The 10722-nt window shown below is 45.4% G+C and overlaps 1 protein-coding gene across 1 annotated transcript in view; it reads left to right on the top strand.

The window, feature by feature from the left end:
• Positions 1 to 3670: 3670 nt before the first annotated feature.
• Positions 3671 to 10722, top strand: part of LOC149331967 (uncharacterized) — a 45745-nt gene continuing 38693 nt past the window's right edge. The window contains exon 1 of the mRNA XM_089555623.1: positions 3671 to 3818. Coding sequence (XP_089411749.1) covers positions 3764 to 3818 — 55 coding nt within the window. The 5' untranslated portion in view covers positions 3671 to 3763. The remainder of the gene's footprint in view (positions 3819 to 10722) is intronic.

The following is a 10722-nucleotide window of genomic DNA, read 5'->3' as shown; positions in this document are numbered from 1 at the left end:
CATTCAGCTTCGTGAGGATAAGCAGCGATCAAAAAACGCTTTTTCAGCCTTATACATATATTATTTATATTTTGGCAAAGAGTAGTGTGACAAAAGCCAGAGAACTGATAGAAGCATTCCATATCGAGAAGAGGGGCAACTTGTGCGTCAGGAAGGAAGGAAGAGAAAACTTTATTTACACTAATGGTTTTTCCTGCGGTTTGGGGGCATCTTCAGAGACGTCTTGGTTCTACCCCCAGGAGCCTTCTCTGTCGAAGTCGACCGCCTCTAATCAGTGGTCGGTTGCCCTCAGTCCAGGGCTCCGCTGGCCACTGCCGCCCGTTGAGCTCGCTGTACCAGACCTTGTTGGTCTTCGCAGCGGTCGCTGGACAGCAGAGTCTCCCACTGCTCCGCACTCGCGTTTTGTATTTTGGGGACCACGTCTATGTTTTGGCAGGCCCATGTGATGTGGTATAGTGTAGGTTTTTCGTCGCACCAGGGACATTTGTTCGTGTATATCGTAGGGTGCATTTTGTTTAGTATATGTAGGTTTGGAAAAGAGCCTGTTTGTAATTGTCTCCAAGTGACAGCTTCCTCTCTGCTGAGAGATTTGTGCGGTGGGGGATATCGCATTCTTCTGCCTCTATAGTTTTGTAGTATGGCCGAGTATTCCCTGGGTGCTGGCGCGAGTTCCGCGGTCTCGTCGGAAGCTCGGAAAGTAATGTATCCTCGAGCTATCCTGTCGGCCTCTCGGTTCCCTGCCACCCCCGTGTGCCCCGGTACCCACACAATTTTGTGTCGGATCTTGTCGTTTTGTTCTTCCCGGTTTTTAATTCTGTCACTCGCTGCGAGGAGTATACGGAGCGCGTGACGACCTATCCTGTAATTCATGTAATTTCGGCAGGCTGTTTGAGAGTCCGTAAGTATTGTTAGTGACCGCCCGGTTTTATAGCCCTCCGCCAACGCTAGAGCAACGGCTACTTCCTCGGACTCTGCAGCTGTGCAGCCTCGGAGAGACGCGCTGGTCATTTCGCGTAAAGACGAATCGACCACCGCCGCTACAGCGATTTTGGTATCTCCTCCTCTCCAAGACGCGTCTGTATACACGGTCGTGGCTTGAGGAGCGTATGTTTTCTCGATGAATTCGGCCCTCGCTTCTCTTCTGCCTCGATGGAGGTTGGGATCCATGTTTTTTGGTATTGGAGCTACCTTGAGGGTCTTGCGAAGCTCGTCTGGGATCGTTGCCGTCCTCGACATTTCTCGCATCTGCTGGCGGTATCCGAGCCTCTGCAGGAGCGCTCTTCCTGTCGTTGTTTGCAACAGCCTGAGTTTTTGCGACTCAAGCTGCGCCTCTCGTAGCTCCTCAAAGGTGTTGTGTAATCCCAGGGCCATGAGTTTTTCTGTGCGTCAGCGAAACATCGATAAACCTGTATAAGGCTGAAAAAGCGTTTTTTGATCGCTGCTTATCCTCACGAAGCTGAATGTCTTCCTTGCGCATGCGCCGACAGTGACATATATGTACGTGTCTTCTGCACATTAAATCAGTTGTGAGTGGCGCTCTGTCTCGTCTTTCTTTCTTCTCCTGTGTGTGTGTGTGCGTATGGTTTGGCGCCTTTGAATTTAATTATGTATGGAGGATGGTAGGTATTACGTTCATAATTCCATGATGTTTTGACCATGCGATTGCATTAGCAGCGGCTGATGCCTTTATCGGATGTGACGTCACTTTAGGTCTGGTGACGTCACCAACCTTCCTCCAGCTAATGGGAATCCTCTAGTCTGGTGACGTCACTTTCCTACAGCGAATAGGAATGCTTGGGTCTGATGAGGTAACCTTACTCCAGCTAATAGGCGAACTTTATGACCGACGGCGCATTTGGGCCCCATGTGGCTTCTAGTGCTATCGTATGAATAAGATTAGCATGGATTATGAAATAGACCCAAGTTAATGACAATCTAGACGAAATCATGCAGGGAAGTGCACTCGCAGGTTCATTCGGAGAACACACGGCTCATGTACCGTCACGATAACGGTTTGGAATTCGACGAAGTTAAACGTATGATAGATGGTATAGATGCAGTCAGGCGGTAAGGAGATGAGATTAAGGAATTTTCAGGGATTGGCCGCGAGATCATTAGGTGGCGACACCATCGCTCCGCTAGTGTGGACAAGTCACCGGCGGTGCTCCTAAAACGTGCGTGGGTGTGGTTCGCTTCGAACTTTGAGGAGTGCTTTCTGAGGAAGAAAACGTACCAGCTCTAGCGAATGTCTAATATACGACTTTAAAATTTAAATCCTTCATGCCATCTCTACTGCCATGCCATTCAAGTGAAAGACCTGCTGCACTGAAGCGTCCATTCTCTCGTGCTGTTATTTTGGGCGCCACTGCTCACTGAGCAGCGCGCATTAAAGCCGCCTTTTACCCGCACTTGCTCGATTTAGACTTTAGTCGCCTACTCGTGGCCAATCGTAACCCCACAAGAAGTGTACAGTCGTCAAGAGTTGCCTCCAAGAATCACGAGTTCTCGTGAAACGTGTCTGACACGTGATCACGTATCCCTTGTTTAGTTATTTGTTCAGCGCTTCTACCTGTACTTGTTTTTTTGCTGAGGTCAATAATTGTGTGGAGTCGCGCTCAGTGTTGCTTCAATACCGAACAATAAAATTTACAAAAACAACGCTGCTTCCGTCTCTTCTGGAGGAAATAACTAGGTGCACGTTAAGCACTTCTATCAGTTTGATCTCCGAAGACGATTTCAACGACCACCCGCAAATGGTTGGCGATCTCACGCGCTTAACAACTCCATCAATCTTCCATTTCTCTTTCCAGAAGGCTTGTATCTGTCCCTGCACGCAAATGATGCTTATGACGCAACAATTAATAGCACAGATTCTTTCACAGTGCGTGCAGAAAGCACTCAGTGTGTCAACTCGTGTCACGCGAAGGACAGTGATTGTTTGTAAACATTAACTCGACTCACGCCATAAATTCCGCCTGAGTGCACCCCCATGCTGTTGACACATCCAGAGGCGACACCAGGACGACGTGCGCCTCGGCTACACAAATATGACAACATAAACAAAAAAAGCAAACAAGAAGTAAAACCAACATAACCACGCCTCGCCCTCGCCAGCATGCTCTCAAGTGCACACCCCAAGGCGTGCCCAAGGCAGAACAGACTTCACTTAACCCCATTTCCCGCGCGCGCGCAAGAAACAGCGGAGGGGAAAAAGCGCGCCAAGGAGAGGCGAAAAAGCGCGGGAAAAGAAGAGAAAGCGGCGGCGCGCTCGAGGGCTTGACCTTGGAGTCGCTTTCGCGTTTCGCGCGCTTTGATCGCAGACAGGCACGCGACGGGGAGCTCGGCTACGGGGGCAAGGCTCTCCGCGGAGACACACACGGGTCGGTGAAGCCCGAAAGGCTTCGGCGGGGCTGCCGTTTGCTTCGCAAAATAAATCGCGCGAAAACGGAGTCAAGGAGAGCGCGAATTAAAATAAACGGCGCGAACAAGCGGGCCTACACGAGGGCGAAAGTTGGTGGCCGCGTCGTGTGTCTCGGATAGCGTTATCCAATCGGCAGCCGCCGGTCATGTAACTGTGTCGTTGCGTCTGAACTAAGTAAATAAGCAGCTGAATAAAGAAAGCGCGCACGGGAGAGTTTGTTTCTCCGTGGGCCTGTATGGGTGGGTGTGAGTGGTCTAGTCGGGCTCGTTAGCCGATGTGCAAAGACCGACCGAGAAACAGTGTCTTAATTTGTTTCCTAACCACTCGTGAGCGCCCTGGGTGATGGAATACCTGCGCCTGATTTTCGTCGCGTTCATCGCGCTGTGGAGTCGTCAGGGTGAGTCGAAAGAAATGACATCTGACGTCCAAACTGCTTTGTAGCGCATGCCGTAATTACTGGGAAGCATGAGCAACATAAGCACGCATTGACAGTTCTAAAGAAAAATGAGAGAGACGGCAAGCCAGGAGGCGTGCTTTGAAAATATGCCGTAGGCCTATATAGCTGCATACAACTCAAGAACGAAGCGGCTTTCCCCCGTCAAATAACTCACTTCCAACCAATTGCGTCGGCCGATCCTCATGAACCTGCTAGCGTGGCAATGCAGGGAGTGTCTGATGAAAGGGGACAGTTCGCTCTCTGCACAGTCCCGTTATTCACACAAGCAGGTTCACGAGAATAGGCCGACGCAATTGGCTGGAAGGGGGGGGGGGGGGGGGGTCCTTTGCCGGGAAAAAGACGCTTTTATCTTGACTTGTATCCGACTGTAGCATGAATATTTTACATGTGATGTCAGACAGCAAGAATGACTGAATTCGGGCACTAAGGGTGCCAAGGACGGCGATCGATGCTAGTGGTTCCTCCTTAGATGGTAATCACTGCAGTTATGAGGCAAAATCACTCCGTTTTTGTTTCTTGTCATTGCCATGCTATTTGACCTGCTGGAGGCACACTATACGAAAGATATTTTATGGTGGCACCGAGGTAACGTTTTTGTAGCCAGCCACGGGAGCATCCTTAGCCTACCGTTTCGGCAGAATATAGGGTGCCGCTTCTAGAACCAGACATTGTATGAAAGCACGAGCTGATGGGCGAGTTGGTTGTACATGATATGATTGAAACAGCGCAAGGCCGAAGGCCAAAAAAGTCGAAGCGTGGCCTTGTGGTAGAGCATCCGCCTCGCATTCGGGAGGTGCTGGGTTCGATCCCCAGTGCCGCCGGGTACCCACCGCTTTCTTTAATGGGTACAAGATTTCCCCTGGCCTGGTGCTCGGCTCTTCTAGGGTGAAATGCTTGGGAAAAGGGTCTTAGACCAAACAGTTGCCTTGACGGATGAGTGATAAGTTCCCCCGCCAAGCAACCATAAGTCCGACTCGTGCGGCATAAGCCCAATTTGTGGCCCTTTTTTTTGTGGCCCTTTTTTTTTTGGCCTTCGGCCTTGCGCTGTTTCAATCATATCAGACATTGTATGTTCACTTAATATATACAGCTGATTTAAAGGCTGTCAAATTGTCTTTATTTATAAGTAAAGACAGGAAGTTACGTGAAAAGAAAACGCATTGATTTTAGCATTTTAGGGAACCATACAGTAAGAATTATAATCCTGCTCAAAGCACCCTTTCTTACTATTAATGACAAATTGATTATCCAAAGCCTGCGACTAGCCACGGGTGATCAGAAAATCCGTAAAAACTTAATACTAAAACATGCCGGTGTTTGAGAGCCCTGGGACACCGTTTTTTCCAGCTAAAAATTGGGATTAAATATTCTGGGACCAGCCCACTAACAAACTTTTCCTTAATCAGCGCCCGAAAAATTAGCGAAATAGTCAACGGACCGGCATGTTATTTTGAATCGATTCAGCGGCTTTCAAGTAAAGCAGTTTCTTCGTTACAAGTAGCATGTGAACAATCATGTGTCCGTGACTGGAGACGAGGGAAGCGGTATCTAGACCGGCTTCCAAATGCTCTAACTTATTTGGCACTGTGGTTATTGCGCTGCTGGTTTCTCTTGACCTCAAGGTGACTGCTACTGTCACGCGCGATGTGGGATAGCTATTAGAATTCCGCATTGTACTTGCGAGAACCGACTGGTAAGTACGACTGTGGGAAGTTTACAATATACACGGTGTTTCATTTAAGACTTTACAAAATCTTTAAAGCTAGGCTTCTCGAGTTAGATGAGTGTTTTTTTTTTCGGCACAGCATTGTCAGCGGTGTAGTACATCGGAATACAGCTAAGATGTGCTAACTAGCAGGCTGGTTAACTAATGTCGAATAGTTAACTTTCAAGCTATTACTGTTAGGCTGCTTATTTATTGAGAGGCGTGTAGCCCACTGTAATATCCATATCAGTTTTAGAATTTCAAAAACGCTCTTAACCTCGGCGCTGTGGCACAACAGATTTTGGCTATTGCGACGAGTTTTGTGCACTGTAGAGGTTGCTTTACCTGCAAGATTCTCGAAAGCGCATGTATTTTGGCGCAGTATAGCCAAAATGTTTTGAGCCACAGCGCCGAGTGTAACCGTGTTGTCGAAATTCTAGAAACTGATGCGTATATTCCTTACGGTAGGCTATACGTCTTTTAATAATTAAGGAGCTGTACAGTAATAGTTAAAAAGTTAACTATTCTGTACTAGCTAACCAGCTTGCTAGTTAGCACGTCTTAGCTGTATTCTGATGTACTACGCCGCTGACAATGCTATGGCTAAAAGAGCGCTCTTCTAACTGAAAAGCCTATTTAAAAAAATTGTGTAAAGTTCTAAGAGAAACACCCTGTATAAGAAGAAAATGCACAGACGATCATACCACATGACAAATATGCATTAGCAGTATTGGTTGTACATTTCACTTTTGCATTGGTGGAGTTTCCATGGCGACAAAAAGACATGTCTGACCTGCTTGGCACACGTTGGAATGTGTGACTCAGACACACCCGCGGGAGAAATTTTTGCGATGCCACGATTAGTGCAACCAAACAGCGCTTCTACTTAACATAGTGGGAGTGTTGCCAAAATCTGTAGAATAATAAACACATCACAGCACTCTCTACACGCGCCAATATAACCTCGAAGCTCCGACATGGCCTGCGCCAGTCGATCCCATGATGCTACACTGTACGATAGCGCAAAGAAAACAACATAGATATCTGATGAGATATAATGTGCCTTGGATTCTGCGCACCCGATAAAATCGGGGCCCTCCGCCTAGAAATTGCGAGCGACTTCGAAAGATGTTTTCCGCGAAAGTGTATAATCAGACCTAGAAAACGTGACTGGCCTATAACCTTCGACGCCCAAAGCTGAGTGCTATTAGCCGCGTTGGGAATAGTGTACTGCATTATTTTGGCAGAATAGAGGCCACGCCTACGGTGAGTCGGCCAGGTAGAGAATGTTTCTTTGAGCTAATAATTATACTTGCTACAAAACACGGCTGAAAGCCCATTATGGGAAAGAGTATCGGTGTCTTCAGAGAGATCTGAGTATTGTACGTTGTTTGCATTCCATGACTTGGTATGGTTTATTGGGGTTTAACGTCCCAAAGCGACTCAGGCTATGAGAGACGCCGTAGTGAAGGGCTCCGGAAATTTCGACCACCTGGGGTTCTTTAACGTGCACTGACATCGCACAGTACACGGGCCTCTAGAATTTCTCCTCCAAAGAAATTCTAGCCGCCGCGGCCGGGATCGAACCCGCGTCTTTCGGGTCAGCAGCCGAGCACCATAACCACTGAGCCACCGCGGCGGCACTTTGAGCTATTAATTATACATGGTACTAAACACGGCTGAAAGCGCATTATGGGAGGGTACATCGGTGTCTTCAGAGAGATCTGAGTATTGTATGTTCGCATTTGCGCAGTACGTTGTTTGCATTCCATGACTTCAGCTTCCTTAGTGTCTGTATGGCACCCTGATAGGGCAAGTACATGTGAAATGCACTTTGAGACTTGAAAAATTTCCATTTCCCTTGCAAGTCAAGTCCTAGTAAGAGACAAAGCAGGGATCAACAAAACTTAATGTCTCGTGCAGAAACGTTTTAATGACAAAAAAATATGACGGAAAACAAGAGTAATAAAAAAAACAGACTGAAATAAAATGGCAACGAAATTTTTTACAGCCCTAAGAAAACTGCGTATTTGAAGTGAGAAATGAGACATGAGTACAGCATGTGTCAAAGCTCTTGCGACAACAGCCTAACCTAAAAAGCGAACGGAGGTGAAGCGCATGGCAGAGGGATTACGGGAGCGCCTCGAAAATATGCCAACAGAATCAGCCAGGATTACAGCGATAGAGATAATTATATTCGTTTGCTGTCCAAAGAAAGAATTCCAAAAAACAAATGTGCGCATTAAATAGGGGAGCATGCTTTGTTGTCTGGATGCATTAGAGTATTAGGGTTTCACATTATCTTGAATATTAAAGATAGAAATTAATTACGAGTATAGTATCAGAATTCCAGGCTTGCGGTTATGCTTGCAAACTTACAATGAGAGAAAATTTGCCCACACATGACAGTGGTGAGCGAATCGATCAATCGCATTTTTGACATTAAAACGTGGCTGCTTAATGCCGCTTTTAATTCGACTTCGAGCCGCCGCAGTGACTCATCGGCTGACCCGGAAGACGGAGGTCAAGGGATCAAACGCAATAATAATCTCATTGCCATTGACAATGCCATTCTGTATTAGATAACGCTACGCACTGTCTAGACAAGTAAATCATGTATTTTTTGATATAAAAGAATGTATTCGTATGTCTTAAAAATCGTGGCAGACATAACTGATACCAATGCTTCCACATTTTTGCGTATTTAATAAGTAAACAAAATATCACACGAAGTCTAGAACTATATCAGCCCGAAACCAGCAAAGCAGTACATGCCGCTGATATGAAAAACATAAAGGCCATGAAATGGGCAAATAGAGAACAAAAATTTTAATGAATCATTGTCGTTCAAGAACCTTTACATTTTGCACATATGCAATGGCCAAAGAAAAAATCTCAGTGACACTGTGCTTCGTTCCAGTGTACTGCGCAGCAGCAGCTGTCACCGGTCATGTACTGCGAGTAATTGCACCGAAATTTTAGTCGCAACAGCGAGCACATGTATAAACGAGGAGTTCTGCAAAATATACATTAGAGGAAGAAAAACGGAATATTAGAAATGCGAAGACACAATTTTGTAAAGGGACAAATAAGTGTCATTGGAAGCAAAGTCACTGTATGTATACACAGAACCTCGAAACAAGATATTTAAATACACGTATGTCTGCATTCAATCTACGTATCTAAGCAAAAGTCACTCCATACAGTATAATGCGTCAAAAAAATCAAATAAACATCTCGCTAAATCACATATATTGAATTTTACACACGGAAAGACAGACGATCTAGGCAAGAACAAAACTATGATAGCAGAAGCCGAGATATGTACTTGGACCATGCTGCGGTCGGTGACGGTTCGAAAAAATTTCGGGGGTGAAGGCTGAAGCCCCATAAGACCCCCCCTCCGTCTATGTATATATGTAGGCCCTCCGTACAAAACCGTACAAAAGCTATGTAGGCCCTGCGTACAAAACCAGTCATGAGTTCTTGCTTTTTCAGTGTAGTTATTCAGTAACGTTACTTCAGATACGTTACTTCAGTTACGAGTTGAAACCTTCTAAGAAAAAAAAATGAAGATGTACTAGCGCTATAATTCATATGCTTTTCTATATATATCAAAAGTTATGCAGATTGCTCTAAGCGCAATTGTACAGCTAGTTGGTCGCACCAGTGTTACATTTGGTGCATATTTTTGTTCACTCGCCCAGCAATTGTAAACAAAAGCATTATTCAACGGGAAAGCATTCATGAAAGCTATTTTTTCATATATTGTAAGATTTCCCTATAACAATCAATATATACGCAGATCTCCCGTAGGCTGGCTTGAATTTTTTTTCTGTCAACGTTTTTGCTATATTCTAAAACCTACCACATTGTCTTTCTGTGGCCGTCTTAACTGCTCAATGCGAGTAATGGAAACGCTCCAAAAGAAAGATTTCGCTACACATCACAAGAATGAATCCTTACTTTCAATATTTCCACAACAGTACCTTACACTATTCAAATATTCATGTTTTTGTCCGAGAATGTTGGACTTGCTTCATATGAAGAATGCTGATATTAAGTAATTTAAAAGTTGGCCTACTCGCTTCATAAAAGGCACATATCAATAAAAATTATTCTACACAACATCTTACAGTATCGAGAAGTAGCATTTTTTCCCCAAAAAATTAGTACGCCTTCCTGCATGACTCTCAGAAACGTATGCCTGTAGAGCCATTGCAATGGTCTAGGCAATAAAACCTCTCCGAAAGGAGGGTATGGATAATAAACGCCCAGAGACCAAGGATATGAGAGATTGTGAGATAGATGAGCGGAAAGTCGGGCAAGGTTGCCCACTTCGCGTCTCCCGGAAGCTCCGGTCGCCGGTAATCAGTTTAAGCGAATTAGCTGCTGTGATCAAGAGCCAAGTTTTCTCTAACTTCTGGAAGAGAGCCTTCGAAACTTATCGCTTAAACTGCGGCGGTAAGCGGGCCGCAGTTAGTCGAGTTTCAGTCGGTAGTAAAAGCACTGTTGGCACAAAAAATGGGGGCATTCGTGCGGGGAGTACCGTAATTTCTGGTGTACAGTACACACTTGGCGTCCAGTCCGGAAGGCTCAGTTTTAGAAACAAAAAGTTCTACACTACACTACACAACACTACACTACACTACACTACACTACACTACACTACACTACACTACACTACACTACACTACACTACACTACACTACACTACACTACACTAGTGAATACGACACATGGAATTGCTTTGGGAATAAAATTATATATAAAACAATATTCCAGCAAAGCAGTGCTCATTGGTGGCCAGAAGATCTTCTCTTTGATGACAAAATATTCTATAGTCCTTCATTCTAGCCCATGTAAATTACTCGTTTATTTTGTCAGCTGCAGCTCTTTCTTGAAAACCTCGCAAAGCATTCAAATGGCAGTAATAATATTTCGCAATATCTTGAAGCAGTTGCGTTAGGATTAAGCACATCTCACCTTCTAGTTTCAGTGTAAGATTTTTTTTTAGACTGTTCGATTGGTTCCGGTGAGCTGAAGTTTTGACTTATGCAACAGTCATAGAGAAAATTTGCTTTCGACAGTGAAACACGTGCAGCGAGTTCCGGACGATCTTGAAAGACTAATCGCGTC

This window comes from Amblyomma mixtum, chromosome 8 (genome assembly GCF_055824585.1).
Source record: "Amblyomma mixtum isolate Tamu chromosome 8, ASM5582458v1, whole genome shotgun sequence".
Lineage (NCBI taxonomy): Eukaryota > Metazoa > Arthropoda > Arachnida > Ixodida > Ixodidae > Amblyomma > Amblyomma mixtum.
This window is presented reverse-complemented; position numbering and strand designations above follow the sequence as displayed.